At 40.1% G+C, this 20,889-nt stretch overlaps 1 protein-coding gene across 2 annotated transcripts in view; it reads right to left on the bottom strand.

Annotated features, from left to right (window-relative positions):
* LOC124174493 (acetylcholinesterase-like) overlaps positions 1-20,889 on the bottom strand; it is a 109,096-nt gene that overhangs the window by 29,648 nt on the left and 58,559 nt on the right. For both annotated transcript variants that reach the window (XM_046553700.1, XM_046553701.1), the window contains 2 exons: positions 13,953-14,095; positions 2,912-3,064 (listed from right to left, as the gene is read on the bottom strand). In XM_046553700.1, the coding sequence (XP_046409656.1) occupies positions 2,912-3,064; positions 13,953-14,095 (296 nt within the window). The remainder of the gene's footprint in view (positions 1-2,911; positions 3,065-13,952; positions 14,096-20,889) is intronic.

Raw genomic sequence — 20,889 nt, 5'->3', positions numbered from 1 at the left:
GCTCGCAGCTTCCATCTTGCTCCGTAGAGCGTTCTTCCACGACCCTGAAGACTGTTTTTATTAAATTTCTTTTCTTCAGAGAAACGCCGTCGCGATATTAAGTTCGCTCCCTGGAGTGCAGCGTAACTTATCGCGGTTGAACGAGTTCGAGAATTATTATTGCTATTCGAGTGAGAACCTCGAGGGGAGGGAAAATTTGTTTGTAAACAAAACGCGAAGGCGTCACATGCTTGTAATATACTGAAACATTTCCCGGTAACGGGGGCAGGAAAGGTCTAAACTAAACTATAATAAACGAACCGATAAGAAAAAAGATAGAAATAAAAAAAGAACAGAGTAACACTATCGCAAATTGTGCTTCTATTATTAACTCTGTAAACTGCCAATCGAAAATCGCGTGTGTAACACAAGCTGAGCCAAGACTATAAGACGAAGAATATCTGCACCAGTTGGCATTATATATATATATGACAAATAAGATTGTATTTTCCTCTGCATGCCTGCACGAAAGGGTGATAAGCTCGACATTCGGAGGCTCGCGATTTCAGACGAGAGTTTCATCGTCGAGCATGAAAACTTTGCAATAAAAGAGAAAAAAAAAAAAGAAAAAGGAAAAGAAGTGTACTTGTTATTTACTCCTCGAAATGCCTGTAACCGTGATGGAAAAAAAGAGCGGCGACGTTTTTATCGGTTGATTTTTTTTCACTCTTTGCATTTTTCACATTTGTAATCACCGGCTGGATTTAACCTTGTTCTTTGACCTGTTCTACTCGCGCGGCGTTTCGCTTATAGAGATTAACTTCGGGGTTTAATTTTAATATGCAGAGAAACACGCAACCCCGCTGCAATATAGGTAGAGAACAACCGTTAATTCGATCGATAAGAAACTTTCTTTTCTAAAACACATTCTCTGCTGTATATATACGTATTCATGCGTGTACGTACGTACACTCAAAAGTATACACATATATATATTACTTTTCATTCTTTTTTTATCTAAAAACTTTTCACGGGTCATTGACCGATAATGGAGAGAAAGTCTCATTGAGACCTTGAGAACTTTGACAATTTTGTTTCCTGTTTACAACAGTTGGATCAATTGTTGTTATTTCGATTTGGGTATTTACTAAAAAAAAAAAAAAAAACATTAATAAAGGTTTTTTCAAACAACGGATACAACGTAACTCTGCTGCGTCTGAATTTCCCTCGTCCGTCAAATCTGAAACTTCCAGCCGCGTTTTCGGACGACAATCTTTCGACCGCCCGACAGTTTTGTGATTCGGTAAAATTTTCGGCAATGAAATTCAGCGCGTGTGTCACTTCCAGAGAGTTTGATTAATTCCACAGCCAGCTTGGCAGGGGCACATCAAACAAAACCCCAGCTTTTGTGTGGGAATGTGGTTAAAGTAATGGTCAGACCAAAACCACCGCCGTCGCACGCATAGCTTCTCTATTGTATTCGTAAACGTACCTGCATGCAGTCAAATACCGCGGTTACAAATAAAGCTTCGGCCAGATTTGTCTCGCTGTTAAATAAACAGCGACATCACTTCACGTTCTACTGTACGATCGTGTACAGTCGGCTGTTCTACTTCCAATTTGGCAAATTGAATATCGTTATGAGCGATGAGTCGAGTATGCGAACGGGTCAAACAATTATACAGGTATTATAGAGAATCCTCGAGGCGGATGTTGCACTTTAATCAGTTCGACTCAAAGGATGTTGCTCGCGTTTCAATTAACGAAATTTCAGTCAATATGGTCCACGGGTCAGTCGAACACATGTCTACGGGAATGATAATTACACTCAGAACCCCTTTCGCCATCTGGGAATTTACCCCGGCTTTTGCGCATCCACCTTCCGCAAATTTTGACTGTTTGTCAGAGTTCCATTCGCGAAAGTGAATTTTTTTCACATCCTTGCGCAACGCGAATATATTTATTTGATATATATTTAATTAGATGATATATAAGGTGTAAGACGAGTACTAGCTGTTCGTCAAGTTTGCATTATCGCTAAACTCGTTAAGAAAATAATTTGCCGTCGGGGGCTGTTCTCATACTTATACCCAACCACGCCCAGGTGAAATGTGACCTTAATAAATTATAACCATGCACACTGAGACGTTAAGACACGCCGCAACGAACCGCGGAATAATAATCCTTTCGCAGATAAATTATCGCGTACACGGAGCAGACGCCGCATCCTTCATTATTATTGTTGTTATTACTATTATTTACCACGACCATCCGCGATGGGCATCCTTGCACAGAATATATTACAACATTCTTCGAATCTCCTTCTCCACGTTTCTTTTCATTTTTTCTTTTTTTTCTTAACATTTTTGTTCCCACACCACGAGACTGGAATATGCGTCAAAGTCTCGTCGGCACGAAGTATAGAAACCTAAATACTATTTCGCATTGTTACAGCTTTTACTCGGGAACAAAAGGTAAAGTTTAGTTACAGTCTGCAGTCTGCGGGGGGCTAGACGCTGAAACAAGTTTCAAAAGTTTTCTCACGTCAGATGCGTTGGCCGTTGCTGGCGTGAGAGATGAAGAAGCACGAGAAGAAAGTAAGAAAGAATGGATACAAGAAAATGTTAAAAAAAAGAAACTCTTTGCCTTCTTGTCGTATTTTTTTTTTTCTTTCTTCTCATCCCGATAAAATGATGGAACATTATACGGAGCGTCGAGGGAATAAGCGAACACGCTGTGTAATATCAAATTTGAATTCTATTCACGGCCCGTTAGAAGAACCGCGGATACAATTATACGCAATTCTATAAGCTTCTAAAATCAGAATTCTATAATCTGTAAATTTGGATACCGATGAGTGGAAATATCCCCCGACTTGATGTCGAAGCAGTTGATCGTGGTTCGGTTTAAGAAACGAGGGCCGAGTACTCACCTGAGTGAAAAAGTAGTAGTAGACCTTCATTCCACGTTCGGCGAAAAGTTGGGCGAAATGCGTACTGGGACAGATGAAAAAGTAATCGCCAACTACGTCGCCGATCATTTTCTGGTTCAGGTATCCATCGCTGATATGCTCCCAGTCGGTATACTGAAATAAAAAACACGGTACGTTAAATATTTTGGAAATAAAAATGAGGACAGCACTGCAGCAGGCAGGCTTTCAGTCTGCATCAACGGAATATCCGGTTACGATAAGCTGGACGAAACGTTTCGACGGATCTCGTGACGTGAATTCTACAAAACCCAGTTCCCAATACTGCAGTTTCTCTTTTTAACCTGCAAAATTCTCTACGATGGACCGTAAAAGTATTAGCTAACGCATTGTTTGCAAATTTTCGCATCCCACCCCTAGTGATAACGATTGGTAACGTTTCCTTGTTTTGCCCACTACTGTTTTTTAACGTTAGTTGAGGTTTTTGAAAAATTTATTTGCAAATCGATTCACTACCCGAGAATGGAAGAAATACCATTTATAGTCACATCCCGATCAATTTATCCCTACTTTATTATGTGAATTATTACTAATTATTAACACACGTTAACATGTTCAGTAAAACGTGAATTCGTTATCCATCTAGTATTAAATACATCGTATATTGTCTTTCTTCTTGAATGCATGCAATAAACATAATATTTGCGACGATATTATTATTGAGCAATTCATGCGTTATTGCCGCACCCTTTTAAGGATAATTTTTTATTATTCCGAGGCAGGCGACGTGTTGGTTTTGAGCACGTACTTCGAATTTCCTATGTTGGCTAAGGCTTGTCTGGAATACCTATTACCATAGGATAACACTAGATAACGTTTCTCTGAATGGCATACCCCTGTCTCAGCGTTAGCTAATAATTGAATGGCCCCTGAGACTGGCAATTTTTCTGGCTAGCATGATGCTTTCGAGTAGTTAAAAAAGTTCACGAAAGTCTCGATTATTAAACGGGAAGTGCTTCGTTGATGCAGAAAAGTTTTCTGTAAAATAACTTTCAGCTTCTCGAGATTTGATACACTTGTTGCTTGAACTAAAAGCCGTGTGAAATGGTTCGATTAAAACTTTATAAAACAGATTTAGTCCGTCTTGCGCGCCACGACGCGTCTGTGTTACGGGGAATGCAGAATATAGAAAACCTGAGCCACTCGTGTACACGTAACGCGGCCAATGCGTGTAAAATGTCAAGTTTGTATGTGTGGAAAAAAGACAACCAGTTTCATAAAAGTTATCACACTGTGTGTTAAAGCGAGTAGCGAGAATGCTTCAGCCTTTTATTATCCGAACTATAAAAGTTTGCGATAAAGTTGCAAATGAAATTATTACTGTCAGTATTCTTTTTGGCGGGGCTGTACAGGGGTGAGGGGTGAAAAACTAGATTGGTCGACTGATAAAAGGACCGAAATATCGATATTTTCAATGACACAAAAACCTAATCCTTCGAATTATCAAACTGTATAAAGTCCGGGTACGGAAAATTCCAAATATAGAAAGTCAAAATATAGAAAGGTCAAAACATAAAATGAAAAAATTTTAAATCTGTATTCAATTCTATATTATCGAGACGAATTTTTACGATTTCACCTTACAGCACTCTGCATTCTGCATAGATAAAACACTCGATGTAAAATACATGCAGGACGATTATGTCAGGGGAGATGAAGATGCCTATTTCGGTTAAATAGAATCGAAGGATGACGACCCGGTAATTGATTTAACCGGCCCGTGGAACTCTCATCCTGCTAATTTGACACGCTGAAATTAACCGCGGCTTGTGGGTGGAGCAGTCGGGATGAAACTGTGTGCGAGATGCGGTCGAGTAACGCGATCAGGACCGTCTCACCTGGCAGCCACGTCACGAAGGCTCTGAAAATCATGCAGGAGCTGCGATAATCCTAATCCAGTTTAGAGAACCGTCGGACATCCGACTCGTGCAACTTTAAATGTGAAAACGCGCATTTGGCTCCAAGTTGGTTTTCGGTAACTGGAAAGAATTTCTTGTGACGTATCCCGATTTGATTTTGAAAGGAAGGGAGGATGATGAGAAATCGCGCTTCTTGAATTTATCGATCAGTTGTATCGTTCGTCGGATTTATGAGTATGAAAATTGAAAAGAACTGAACAGATTCCGATGTAATTCGTTATGAGGAGGGTCCTCGCTTCGGGCCGAAACGTTAACAAGACTGTTTGCGCAATTTCACCTCCATTTCCAAGAACCTACCCCATTTTTCGGAGTTATAAGCAGTTTTACGTACGATAAACCGCTGTATAATTTAAAAACTCGTAAAGGTGGAGGATTGACGGGACAGAATCGAATGGCGAGAAGTAATAACGAATTGGATTTGGTGAATTTAGTCGGCGAAAAGTTTTCAACTTCATGAATAAATTCAACGTGATCGACGCGATTTGTTCCTACGGAGGTTTATTCGTAGTTATTACATATTTAGAAGGTGAATAAATTCCCGTTATGATTATTAATGATTGTCATGTTTCGAGACAGAGATGAATACTGCACGTAGATGTTTACACTCTTGGATAAAAAATAAACAAATAAATAATACAGCGTCTGTAAAATCCTACATAGAAGACACGTTCTTAAGAGTCTCGAGAAATTTTTCATTCACGCAATAAAGTGTATGAAAGAGCGAGAGAAAAAAAAGAAGAGGAAAATATCGTCCGGTGGCGCATATATCCATTATATTTTTTTTAACACCATAACCCCGTGTAAAACATACTGGACCAGTTACAAATCTTTGTTAAGGTTATAATCTTATGGCCACGATATTTTATATATTAAGTTGGGATTTTTAGTAGACAGATTAACATAATTTTCTACAAAAAGTATTTACACGAGAAAAAAAAAAACACAGTTTTTATCAACCTTCGCAATTTGACAACGATGTCAATAACAATAGGCGGAGATAATTCTCCCCAAATTTCACTTGCAAAATTTTGTCGGGAATAGGAGAACGGCACAATTAATTAATTCATGAAATCTGACGAGCCGCTCGCGCCGTGGAGAGATAATGAAAACAACAACTTAAATATCACCTAGAAACGGTCTTGTATAAAATGAGACGAGGTGAGAAATAATTCAGAGTGTGTGTAACAATCGTTCAATTTTCAGAGGCATTTTTTAGTAGCGTGTGAGTATATTTTGATTTTCGGAATTGGGTGCTTTCGGAAGTTTTCAAATTCGGAACTTCAACTTGGCTCCGATTTCTATACTGCTTTGTCGAACAAGCGCGTAAATGCATAAACAATGCTCGACTTTTAACGATTAACAAACCTTTTCCTCCTACATCGGTACGTATTGTAGTTGAAACATCCGATCGGCGTCGACGGTGGAACTAGAGGGCCGTGAATGATCAAAGAGAGGCTCCGTCAAAGGATGAGGCAGTGGGCACAGGTGCCCCGTGGCGTAATTTTGCCAAGTTTAATTTTCTCGAGGATCCAGCTGTCGCCGTGCCGCGAGGGAGTTTGAGGGAAGAAAAAAAAACAAGGTTAATTCTCCCGTTAATTTCCAAAGTTTCAAAACTTCCGGGACGTCGGCGCCGCTCGGGGGTGAAACCTGAATCACGTCCCTTCCGGTACGACTGAGTCACTCTTGGATTTTCCACGGTCGCGTTCAGGGAGTAAGTAACACACTTCGGAAAAATTTACTCCAAGGAGTGGAGATTGGTCAGTTGAACGTCACGGGGGGAATGAAAGAGCAGATTTTACTCAAACTTGCAGGAAACGAAGGGCGCATCAGGTTTTTTTTTGTTACTTGGATCAAATGTACTTTCGAAAATATGGAATTTACTCTGGAAACAGTGAAAAACCATTGTATGAAAAGTAAAATCTGTTACATTTATAGTAAAAAATATAGTTGACTTTGGGATTTTTTACCGATAACTTTGATGCGTCCCTTTTTTCTTGCAGTTTTCAGTGAAATTTGCTCTTCATCCTCACTCCGTGAATTGTTCGTTAGTTTTATTGCGAGATAGTCATTAATTTAATGTATAATAATACGTTATAACAATGATTTTTCTAAAATCGAAAGAAAAGATGTATCGAGTTTGTATAAAAGCGATCATCTCTCTACAAAGTGGTGAAAACTTCAGTTTAGTTCCTTTATTTCATCGAATGCGATGAGTCATTTGATTCAGAATGCTATTTTTCACAAATTTACCGAAACACATTTGTCTGTCAGAAATTTCATTACATATTTTCTATTTCGTTCAGGCTTTGAAGAGAACATCGCAGCTTCCGAACATAATAATTTACACCAAATATTCAATGTACTTCCTACGAATATTAATAAAAAGTAAATATTTTTGGTCGACCAACCTATTATTTTTCCTATCACTGATATCCAAAATAGGCTCATCGTTGATCGACCACCTTGCCCATTGCCTTCTCCCTGTGTATTTTCGCAATTTTGATTGTATTCGTTGAAAGAAGTTGGGAAAACCTCTGACAGGTGATCCAGATTCCTCGGTGCATGTACCCAGGGATCGAAGTCGAGAGCCAAAGTGTGAAAAGGGAAGCAAGCAATCGATGGGAAAGACGTTCGAGAAGAGTAGGATCAGGCGCAGGGGACTTTGTGTATTCAATCTCGATCGGAGATTGGTTTATGCTGATGACTTGGCTCCATTCCCCGCCCTCCCCTCCATTCCCTGCAAAATACCCCGTCCTTTTCCCCATTTTTCCTCTCAGCAATATTATTCCTCATTCCAGTATTCCGCAAGCATGATCCAAAGCGGGAAAGAAGAAATTTGTTTCACCGCCGCGTGGGGGGGAAAAAAAATGGAAACAAACTAAACGGGGAACAGAAAAAAAAAAAAAATAATAAAAAAGGACAAGGAAAAGAAAAGCAGAAAAACCGTAATGTTCGGTTCTGCAGGCGGGGTTTTGCACCGAGCGAGGAAAGAAAATTGCACGAGTGCATATACGTTCCCTTTCTTTCGAGATAAGAACACCTGCAATCTGTGTCACGCGAAAGGCGTGCATGACACGCGTGTGTATTTCCGTATATATCGAGCAGAAACGAGAACCAAATGATTTGGTATTCGGAGTTGGGTATACGTTGAGAATAGTAAGCCGTCAACGCAGACGATCATTGACGGGGTTAAACGAGACGGTGAGACGACGTTGATAACGGTTCGCGGTGAATTTCGGAAGCCTCGAAGCTCCGGAATGCGTAATTCTGAAATTTAAATTCGAGGAAAGACGAGCGAGGCGGTTTCTTGACACCTTATACCTTATACCTTATACCTTATACCTTCGAGAAAACACGCGGAGAATGAACGGCAGGTAAATTAGGGGGGAAAGTTCGTAACCCCTAACGAGTAGAGCTCGGCTTTCTGCACCTTTTCGCAACGCGTTTAATTAAACACGTGCCAATCGTCCCGCAATATATTCTCTTCCTCTACTCCCCTGATTCTTAACGGATCCTGATAATTGACTGCGGCACGACCCGGTGGAGCTTTCGAGACGATAAAGCACCGTCGTCTCTGGCGGCTATAGCGTGAAAAACGCGGCTTCGTTCTCGGAGAGAAGGATGTTCGGTGATGCATGCAAAACGCGACATTTTACAAACTGGAGTAAAAAATGATGGGCTGTTAGACGTATATTCAGCGTGTTTTCTCTTTTTTATCGGTGGAAAATAAAAAAGTGACAAAATTCTCGTGGTAAAAAATGATTCGAGCGATAAGTATACATCCGGGTGGCAGTTACATCGGAAGAGCACTTAAATTCGCATGCATTATTCAGTCGGGAGAAGACACAACGCGTACCTAAGTCGATCTACATCCTTAGAAATTTTTAGGGATGTAGACGAAATAGGTACGGAAAATTGACGGAAAAAAAATTGACGAACCCTATTCGCATTTCAAATCTCCGCTCAGTCTTTAAAACCAGTCGAATAATCTCTTCTTCGCTTTTTTCCTTTGGGAGGAAAACCCGCTTTCGCAATCAATCAATCAATCCGGCTCAGGACTAATACCGTTTCGTTGAGTTTAAGTCTCGTTTCGTTTCGTTTCGTTTCGTTTCGTTCTTCGTCGACTTTCCCGGCTCGGAATTGCAGATCTAGTCTCAGACTCGTTGTAGCGATAATTTTCACCAATTTTACTCTAAATCCCGTGGCAATGAACGTACAAGTGGAACTGAAAATATACCGGAATTTGCTGCAGGCTGTAACCGATGTAGGCAGAACGGCTGGCCGGTAAAGTTTATCCCGGAAGTAGAATCTAAGGGCGGCTCCATTCATCACTCCGGTCTTAGCAGAACCGGGTATCCAACACAATAAAGCCGAGTTAGTTCTACAGCCCTATATTTTCGCCCCCAATCTGTATACCTGCGGGTAGATTAGACCGGCATTCTTCGTCGACTTACCCTACCGTCGTCCCTTCTGTTTCCCATAATGCCGGATGGACTCGTGTGAACGGGGCGTAAGACATTCGATACGCACGATAAATCTTTTTCATCTGATCATCGAAACGACAATTTCATTTTCCAAACTCATTTACGTTCAGCAGTTTCTCGCGACGAAAGAATGACGAAGTATAGAAATAACAATCAAATTATCTCGCGTTTCGTGATTGATTTTTGCAAACGGAAAAATTCGGGGACCAAAATATCGATGACCTTATAGTAGTTTATTCAAGGGGTAAAATCGAGGGGTTGGTATACACGGTGTAAAATACAACGCGATAACTTCGAGGGTGAAACATTTATGCGTATCACCGTGTATTATCGAGAGAGATAGAGAGAAACGCAGCAATAAAAAAAACGGGCATTCAACCTTTCTAACCCGTTAGTTGTTACGCATAATCGGCGCCGATCTTAATGCGAAGGAATTACACTTACTCGTGTTGAACGATTAAATGGCACACAACGTTTTTGTTCGAATGATGGATCGGCCTGGTTCTAAATCTTGACAAATCGCGCAGGCGTTACACACAACGTTTCACATTTATCGCATTATGCTTGCACTACACTTGTTTTTAGATACGCGAGCGAATCGGTGGTGTTTTTTAATTTTTGCCAATCACGTTGTAACCTTGTGGATAACCGAAACGATTTTTACCGAGTTAAACAGCCGAGGTGAGAGATGATTTAACATAAAAGCTTGCAAATTCCCTCTCTCGCCGCGTAATTTTCAATTGAAAAGTTAACGAGAAGATAATATTGAACGAGCAAATATATATCTTCCGGGGCGCGAACGCTGAGTAATCGAAAATGATAAGAAAATACTTTGATAGATTCGAAATATACGACATTTCATACAATTTCTCGCCATATAAATTTTCTAAATTCTCCGATCAACGTAACCGATTTGAAAAAAAAAAAATGCACGGACTTCTGCGACACAAAATAAAACCTATCCTAATCCTTGATACTGTTATTTTGTTTTTTAATAAATAAAAAATTTATTTAGGCGACGGTCAGCTATAAATTATTTACGTTCCGCTCTTACGATTAGCGGAACCTCTGCTTGCCGATGAAACGTTACTTTTGTCTCTCATGCAATATAAATATCGGCAAACATACTCTGAATAATGTCTCGTCTCCATTTGCTAAAAACGGTATTCCAAGGACAGGTTGAAAAAATGATATTTTATTATTGCACCAACGAACTTGAATGACATTTTTTTTTTCGAAAATCTCGAAAAATTCTCACGCGGTAGAATAATTCGCTGTAAATTTGCGTTAACACACTGAATACAGAAGTTAGTTTACTTATTTAAAAATCGTAATTTTGCAGATAGCACAGTTTTTTCATCACAATTTCTCAATAGAACCATGGAAAAAACGGAGTCACGCTCTAGGCTAAACTAAGCTTCGATTATTTTCTATTTTCGGTTTTCATCCGGGTAATATGATCGCAAAATTCGTAACCGAATGTACGTATAACGTACCTTACACGTGTATAATAAATTCCACAGAACTGTATCGCGCCGATCGATACATTCCGGAATTATTTTTCCTACGTGTGACATTTATCGAATATTAAAATCCACCGATTGACATTTGCCGCTTTCGCGACCCGAATCCCAGCCTTCGCGGGAATACTTTATTCCAATATTAAAACTGCAATGATTTGTTATCAAACCCCGTGCCTGGTATCTTTAATAAAAATCCCAAATCTATCATAGATCCTTTGATTCTATTCTTGAATTCTATCAAGAATTTTCCAAGTAGACGGCCAATCGACGGCTCAAATTTTTCGTCCAGGTATACTTTATCACTACCTGCACAAATTATTATTAATTACAACGTTCCTTTCTATATACGGCCTCGCAAAACCAACTGATTTCTGAAAAATCGCTGTTTTCAGATAGCTGTAAATTTTTTCTGTCAACTCGAAATCGCTTGAAATTTTCCGGGGAAAATACTTCATTCTATCCCCAAACAACGCTGAAAATTTTCAGCCAGGAGTCGAAGTTGTTAACGAGCTGTGAATTTTCAAAATGTTCGAGTTTTCCCACATAATATTTCATATTTCATGGCATTATTACTCCAATTTCTGTGTTCAGCAAGTATAATCCGCGGAATGGAAATCGGAGGTAAAACTTGAAGCTAGGATGGTATTTCCTAGCGGTTTTGTTGTCTCAAGTAAAAATACACACATTGTACGTACGTATACCCATACAATACTCATAGCTAGAAGGAAGAGCCGGAAAGCTCCGCTTTTGTGTTTTCCTGAACGAGTTCGCCGGCTGGAAGGCATCCATGCGAATGTGGGCCACCTTTCCGTAAAATCACTTTTAACGGTTACTTTGTTGCGGTCCTTCCCCCCCCCCCTCCCCCCGCCCCTAGATGCAGTCATCTCGTCGTTGTTTACAAAAATATGTCAAACTTTGGCTCGGAAAGATGTTGTTTTTCTTTTTTTTTTATTTAAATTTTTTCTCATGCATGAATAATTTTTTTTTTTATTTTTCATCCTCCAGTCCCATTTTCCACTTTCTTCTTTCAGCCGAAGGCGACTCGTTTGCAGCGGAGAAGAGTTAGGGGAAAAAAAATAATTGAAGAATAAAACCAATGCGAGCCGCGCGAGAAACAAAAAAATGGTGGCTGGGGAATTCGAATTAATTGGCAACGAATACGCTCGACTGGGTCCGGAGCTTCGTTATTTTTCAAAATTAAAATAAACAGACTACAAAAGGGAAGGAGAAAAAAGAAAAACCGTGTACCGCTAGCTGCACAGTTTCGAAGCACGAAAATAATTCCGATTGCGAATACTGACAGAGTCGAGGCGAGCTTATTGAAAAAGAGAGAAGGAAAGATATTTTTCAAGACTCTCTTGCGGAACTGATTGTGAGCTTTTATTCACTGGTCCGAAATACGGTGGAAGGAAATACTGTGCCTTTTCTATATCTGGTTTAATTTATGCATAAATTTATGTATAACAATAATGATATGAAAGTAGCAGAAATTCATGCTGAAAGATTGACGGATTACGAATTATTCGCGTAGTAAATTATTCCTCGGCCTTCACGACTCTGCCGATGTTTCATGTACAATCTTAAGACACTGGTGTACGAATCCGATCTAACAAGCACTTCGATTTTCAACATTTTTCTTACCGTGAGTATTATGGGGATTAGAAGGACAAGGTCGGATTTTTGCACACGGTTAGTAAAAGGTTTGATGAAGTTTCATTGTTTTTTTTTTTCTATCGAATAATATCAATTGACAAAATAAGCTATTGTTCGTACACGAACCTCTGTTTTCCAAAACAGTGTGGATCAAATTTCAAAGTTTATTCGTCCGATTAACTTGAGATTTGTACAGAATCTAGATTATAACATTTTATGTAGTATTCTACCGGATACTTTTGAAAAAAATTTCAAACCGTAAAAATGGTGAGCCGGTTAGTAAAAGATACGATTTTTGACGAAAGAAAACGACTTTAATCGTTTCTCATTAACAAACGAATAAAAATTTTTCAAAATCATCCGGTCATTCTACAGAAACTGTTGCAATCAAAGATCTGTCCAAATTTCATCTCAATCGGAAGAGTAGATTAATTTTTTTTTTTTTTTTTTTGTTTTATTGTAATAACAGTAGGTTCGCTTTCATTTGATATTTTTCAATAAAAAACAAAACAAAACTTCGCACAATCTTGTACTAACCGTGTGTAAAAATCCGACAGTGCCCTTCTAACACCCGCGTATTGAAGATAAAGAAAAAAAAATAAAAAATTTGAAAACGCCCGTATTTTTTTAACTAAATTCTTACGAAAGTGCCTTATAAGCGATGTATAAAATGCACAACGGCGCACGATTCAGAAAGACAAAAGTCAGACACGAGACAGTGTTCAGCCTGACGTATAAAATCCACGGACCGAAGGTCGAGCAGCTGTAACATTTACCTGGACAACTTTATTGAAAGCTCGCGTTTTATCCAGTAGCTACATATTTCATAGAAAAAAGTTGAACGAAGTTCAGTAGACCAAGGAATGAGCAGCGCTCGCTTTGCCACGTCACGTAATTCAAGCCCCGGGTAGATTCTTGGTTGGATAAGATTTAACGTCGGCACACAAGGTATTGTTTTGTTTGTACAGGACCACGGTCTGTTGGGAATTCATCCCCTGATGAAGCCCTCAGCCTCTCGCTCCGACATCGAAAGCGCGAAACGCGCTCGGTTTTAAGAATTAAACCGAGGTTCGCCACCTCCGAGGAGTCGAGGAGTTGGGGTGCATAATTTTTGTCTCAATCAATTATTAGATTGAGATCGGCTGACGGTTTGTTAGCGAGACTCCGTGGCGCTGCTTCGAAAGCTCCCTATCGCTTTAATAGCTATCGCAGCTGAAATAGAACGAGCTTTCTCGTCATTTTTTTAACATTTTCACACTCGGCAGCAGTGAATCCACTTCGGCTCGATGATAATCGATTCGATATTTATAAGGTGTGAAATTCACACGTCTCTCGCATCTCGAATCTTAGTGCAAATATTGCTTTGAACTTCGAAAATACTAGAAATAATTTTCGTAATACTTACTTGAAAGGTGATCGCGTCTCGTTCGAGAGTCGACATATTTTTAAAGATGGTATTGATGATGTCGAGAAATTTGTCACGCTGCAGAAAACTCGGTCCGTCCTTTTCGAAGTAATCGATAAAGTCGTACAGTATGAAATAGGTTCCTGAAACCGAAAAAAACTTTCGCTAAAATAATCAATCGAGGTTTTGACAAAGTTCGAAAGCACATCAATAAGAGTAACAATTATACATAATGTAGAAAAGATACGCGGCCAAAGATTCGAGAGAACGAACGAAAGAATTGTAGAATAATTAAGTTATTTTTTGTCAGGTTTTTGTTGAAACATACTTCGACGCGTTGGGTTATCAGATTTCAAACGGCGTAAAATTACCCACGTAGCTCGGGAAGGTTGAAGAAATTTTTCCCAGGGATAACAATCCGATTCAAAGATCTCGATTTTCGGCTTTAAGGTCTCGAGACGCAACGCAGGAGTCTAACCGGCATATGTGACGAACTTTGGATAGAAAACTCGACGTTGTTTTTTTTTTTTCTTTCTTTCTCTCCGAGACATACGTGCTCGTCGGTGTTTTTATCGCTCGATTACCGTTCCTCGGTAATTTAGGTACGTCTGAATCCCGAGAGCGCGGCACGATGTTCACGATGTTCAACATGGCGTGGCAGACCTCTTAGAAAATATTCATCCTGCCCGGGGAAAACGTCTGGCGGTTGCAGCGAGTAAGAAAAAAAAAACGGAAAAAATTGAAAAAAAAAGTAAAAGAAAACGGAGAAGAAAAACTACAACAAGAAGCAAGCAGATGGGTAAGAAAATGAAGAAAAGGATGAAGAAGAAGAAGAAGAAGACGTCCAACTTTTCTGCCACATTTCGCAAGCAGAGATAACGAATGCTCGCGCTTAGCCTTATCTTCGCCATTTATACGTAAGCCTCGCAATCACGCTTATGTATGTATTTCTGTTTTTTCCTTCACCTCCCCCTTTTCACCTTGTCATTATTTTACCCACTTTTTCACACCGCGTGACAGACGGCCCTTTAGTCACACGCTACATGAAGAGCCCGAGTTTCCGTTATCAATCCCTATACGCGTCCCGGAGTCCATCGATCAGCTAGATTAGATTACAAGGGGGAGGAAAGAAAAATTTAGCGATTTCGTGCAACACGCTCTTGCGCTTTCACAAGGCGACAATTTCGAAAAGATTTTTCTCTTTTCATTTAATTAAAATTTTGACTCGTAGGCAACGAGGCCAAATTCACTGTCTCATAACCGGAATCGTGTAAGCCCCGAAATTATCTGCCGAGAGAATCGGCGAAACAATATGATTTCAGCTTTCGGGACCCTCGAGCGAATAATTACACCGTAAAACCCAGCGTTGAATATTTCGGCGAAAGGTTACAAACGTTGCCTCGCCGCGTTGTTATCCTCTCTTCGCCTTCTCCGTTTCGATTTCCTCTCTCATTTACGGTGTTAATTCGGGCCGTGAATTATTCGGAAAAACACACTTTCGCTGTACTCGGTATTTACGTCAGTATCAAGTTGCTAATGGTAACAGAAGCTTCAATTGCTGCGTCTGCTCGGTACAGTTCTTGTTACTTGCTGTTCGGTGTACAGTACGTAACTCGGAAGACATCGTACACCTAATCAGGAAAAGGATGCCGGACGAAAACACACGGCGAGAAAAGCTTGCGACAATTTCACGTCCGCATCCGCGTGCAGGTTGCAAATAATTCTTGAGCCCCGCGGCGCGAGCAAAACGCCGACAAAGTTCACAAGCCGTGACGATTAATCCACGATCCGTGATCGTTACCTCGAGTAGGTATTAACGCGTCGGTTGGATCGTCGACGCGGGCATAAACCGAAATGCCGACTGAATAGCGAATCGTTATAATCACTGTACGATCAGACGTCGCAGTTCTGATATTGCGTAAATGTAACACGCGCATGATGTTCGGCCGATAATTTAATACGATTGACCGTCATCGGGTATTCCGTATGAAATTCCAACTTGTCTATGTGACGAACGAGCTTTCCGTGCTTACCGAGATACATCGAAACGGGGCGGGGTTGGAGTTCCGAATTTGAAAAGTTCCGAAAGCACCTGATTACGAATTATCTGGTGTCGAAACTTGAAGATGAGAAACCAAACTTTCAAGAAACAACAAAGTTTCGAATGATCGGATACCAGACGGATCAAAGTTCCGAAACGCAAGATTTCGATGATTCAAGTTACGATTGAGCAAATTTACGAAAAGGATAGTAAAATTCCGAACATTGAAATATACTCACCCGGTATGTAGTTTACAGAACGAGTGGGTGTAAAGTAATCAGAAGAACCGAAAATCTGAACGAACAGGATTCCGAACGTAAAAGTATCGAAAATCCAAAACAAAAATGATCAAAGTGGTGAAACTTTACCAAGCAAGAAATTCACAGAAGCAAAGATCTTCGATCATTCGGAATTTTACACATTTTCGGAAGCTTGAGCGTCGGGTTTCGGACCGTTCGAAACTTTTATTCCATTACTTCAAGTTTCACGACCAAAAAATTCGGAATTTGGCTCGCCCCTTCGAAACTGTGAGCGCAGTTGTGAGAAATTGAAAAAATCACGAATATACTATGCTAATTGAAAATGTTTCCCTCCGAATTGCCAAGCTCGGGAGCTGCAGCGCAACATTCGGGAAATGTTATTTCGGTAACGCAATCCCCGTGTAACTGTTTCCTCTAGGATTCCATTCCGCAAGGATTATCAATAGTAATTGCCCGAGTAATTAGTGGATTAATCAGGGATATTATTCAAGTATCGGGCTCAGCCGCAGCAACCGCAACCGAAACGTCGGATCTTCCATCTTGCGGAATGATATTCCACGAGTAAAGCGTTTCTTCTTTCCCGGTTCTTCAAAGTCTCCGACGCGTCGTAACTAATCTGCTCGTCGACTTTCACGTCCGTGTGATATTTTACCGAAGGGTTAAACGACCCCGTGCCAAAATTTATGAGTACGTCAAGTTTCGACGATAGAGATGATAAAGCTCAAAGCGCATGTTTACGTGTACAACAAAAGCGTGTACCAGAATTATGTGAACCCGTTTAGAAACCGGGGAAAGTGAGTCCTGCTGCTTTACGTAGCGAATGGTAAAACTTTTTTACGACGAACAATATATTTCACAGTCTCATCCCGCGGCTACTAGCGAGTGGAAAAAGTCATTACGGAGATGAAAGTGCTCGCGCTGTCGAGCTTTTGCGAGATAAACAATAAGCAATAAGTTTTTGCAGCCGCTGCATCGTCCGCAATATTTTTACCCCGACCGTATCCGAACGACATATTTTTTCTTCAAGCCTAGAAAAATAATGCGCTTTGATTCATTGACGCCTGATCGAAACAGTTGTTCCACATTAATGTCACCGACTTTTACCACGTGTCGAGTACGACGAGACTAACTGCTTGCGGTGTACAATTATCTCGAGAGAAAGAAATTTCACCCGATCATTTAGTGTCTCTTAAGTGAATGTTTCTCGCTTCGACATTTCTCTCGAATCGTAACAAGCTCCGACAATTAAGCTCCCTGCGTAGCTTTTCAAGATTAAGAAAAATCGCTTCTGCTACCGTGGAAAAGATTTCTCTGTTCTTCCATACCTTCGTTCTCAACGATAACTGAGATGATCAATCCACTCTATTAGTTTCGGCGCTGCAGAGCCTTCGACGCTTTGATTCCTCGCGCATGAATTGCGTCAAGGAGTTCAGCGACGATTCGATTTTCCCGCGAATAAAGCCATCCGAAACGTTATAGAAATTTACTTCCAACGGGAATTGTTTCGTCCAAGTTTAAACTCACTATAAGGTACGCAACGTACATGCATAAGTAATAAAATGGCCGCATTGCACGGGCGAGCAGTGTAGTTGGGGCTATTATTTAACTATCCAGCAAGTAAACTATTTGCATACGGGGGTCGCGTTGCCTTTCAGGAAAGTTATGGACCGGCTTTATACTTCACCGCATGTCCGTGCTGTGTGCACCGTTGAGTAAGCCGTGCCATCGTAACCGTGGAGTGTGAGCCTCTCTCTTTCACTTCGTTACTTTATTGACGTACAAAAGGTTTCAACTTAAATTGACTTAGCTTTCAGCGATCAACCGAGGCATTTCAATTACCCGACGGCTATTTCAACGGTGCAACTTTTTTCCCCTCCATTATTCTTCTGGTTCTTCCATTTTGTTTCGTTTTCTCTTTTTTGCATCGTCCCCCTCGTTTTCCGTCAAATCGCGTATACCTTGCCCTCAAGTACATCTCGTCGGATACATCGTTGGAAATACAATTACACGGTATTCGAATAATAAACGAAATAAACTGAAAATGTACAGAATAAAAACAAGGCACAGAAATGAGATAAACAAAATTCAACTTTTTCTTCTCTACGTACGACGTGTACTTTTCTCATTTTGTTTACCCAACTTCGTAATACTTTTCCGTCTTTTTTACCCACCTAATAGCCTCTCCCCGTTACACTCGTAACAAATTCCGAATAATGTTATTCCACGAGCGCAACTCAACCTCGGATCGCGTCTTCGGTAACAAACGAACAACCGAAACATGAACAGTCAAAAAAATGTTTGTACATGGAAACGACCCGTTTCAACTCGATTGAGTCAAATTTCTTAGCCCTTCGGGCTGATTTCTAGAAACTTTACCGCCATATACACGTATAAACATTGAATAATTTCATCGCTTGTTGAAAAAAATAAATTAGTTGAAAAAAAGAAGAATCGCATAATATAATATTCAAAGTATCTTTGAGAGATTGCATCATCGGATATGACTTTTTTTAAATCAATTTTCATAAACTGCGAGTGTTCTTAGTTCTTTTTTAGCGGTTTAATTTTTTTCATAAACGTACGTATACAGGGTGGGCAAAACAAAAAAACGGAACGATTTAAAAACGTGAATAAAATCCGAATGCGTTGACCGATTTTCAAAAACTTTTCGTTGCTCGAAATTAGAAGAATGAGTTTCACCGAAGAACAAGAGAATAAATAGGCCATGTAAATTCAAGTTTCACAGATCAGTGAATAATTCTCTCCCACGATTGCAAATGTGATGCGTTGGATAATTCGCCAATTAAAAAAAAAAAGACAGCCGTAAGATCGTCTCGGAAACCTCGTAGATGTTCGTTTCATCTGCCTGATAATTTCTCGTTCCTAATTGAATTCTGATTGAATTCCGATTAACTGTTGGCTGAAATATTGAGATCGTTTACTCGATGCTTATCAATCTTTGTTTGAGTTTTCTACATCGCTTACAACTGACTTTATCGATACTGGACTTTCTTTATAATGTCCCGGAAACAGAATGTTTACCTCGAACCGCAAGTCTTGTCTCTAATATAACAAGAAACGTTTCGTGTCGCGTGAAAAGAATATATGAGAATTTCTAATCGGCCAAAATAAAACTTTGAATCGTAATTTACGACTGAAATTAAGTTGAACGTTCTTTAACAATAATTTTTCTCAACCTTCCAGGGATTTTTTAAAAACTCGTGTTTCTATAAATCATGTATCTAGGCTGGAAATGAATATTCTTACGAATTTTCAAAAGCAAAGCCAAAGAGTTTACTCTTCTAGTTCAGTGCGAAAAAAGTGTCCGAAAAATCGGTCGATGCGTCGGGATGGCAAAAAAAAAAAAAAAAATGAACAGAACATTTTTCTTTGTTTCAATAACATCGCAAAAAGAAAATCAGATAACTGAAAACTGAAATCGAATGACGAAGAGAAAATCAGAGCACTGAAAACTTTGTTCGACGCGTATTTTATTACAGGAGGTAAAAATGCGAAGTCGCGGAGATGGTAGGCGGGAAAAAGAACTCAATTACAAAGCTGGTACATCACAATGCCCGGGGCTTGCGGTTGGTTCCCCATTTTTCTCCTACGACGCCCGGGGCTGGATGAAACGCGTTACTCGAGCCCGGGTGCTAATTCTACGGCTACTGCCGCTGGTTCCCGTCGAGTCTATCGATTCAGCACCGGCAACTTGTTGGCTGCCTCGAACCCAGTGAATTTTATTGCAATTGCATCCCGCGCCCTTTGAGTGTGCCGCACTCTCCAAGTTTTATCGAAAACGAACATACCTGCTCCGACATTAATCTCGCGTCCCTAAGGCGGAGTGCTGATTCTCTCGCACCTCGGTATTTTATTCCTTTATTTTTCATTCCGCCTATTCAGCTGCGAAAACTGCGATGTACGAGTTCGCTGCAGGTGTGGAAAAATGAGGGATGACGATTTTTTATTTATTTATTTTATTTTTTTTTTTTTACTCTCTTTATTCTACTCTTTAATACGGTTTTTTTCTTCTTCCTTTTTTCATTTCGCTTGAAATTAGATTATCATTCCCCCAGCTGTCGGCCCCTCCTGCAAGCCGGTTCAATTATATATCCAGCATATTTGCACAGGGCAAACAAACTCGGACGAAAAATTTTACCCCGAGTAATTATCGTGAAAATGTTTCACCGCGGTCCGCACGGGGGGAAATAAATTTTTGAATAAACACACCGATGGCTCCGACAACACGTTTCATTTCTCCGTATAATCCGGTAAAGGCTGAATTACACCGTCGATTCAAGGTCGTTCCGATTAACCTAATTCAAAGTAAATTTAATCGACGATTCTACTGCGTAAATCAGGAGCCTCGAATCAATAATAATAATAACGCGCATTATTTATCGTAAAAGTATATTATTTTCCCTTGATCGGACTCGCGAAATCCATAAAAATAATTAGGACACGTCGAGAAGGTAATAATTGTGTATTAATACAACTTTGATGGGAAAAAGTATTGATATTGAAATTTCCCAGTTCTCGTACACAAGCGAGAAACGAATTCCTCACGTTCCCTTCTTTGGGCATTGAAACGGGGGTAATGGGGCTGAAATTTGAAAGTTTTGACGTGCCCGCAGAT

Source organism: Neodiprion fabricii, chromosome 1, assembly GCF_021155785.1.
Source record: "Neodiprion fabricii isolate iyNeoFabr1 chromosome 1, iyNeoFabr1.1, whole genome shotgun sequence".
Classification (NCBI taxonomy): domain Eukaryota; kingdom Metazoa; phylum Arthropoda; class Insecta; order Hymenoptera; family Diprionidae; genus Neodiprion; species Neodiprion fabricii.
The sequence above is the reverse complement of the archived record's forward strand: the minus strand, read 5'-3'. Positions and strand labels throughout refer to the sequence as shown.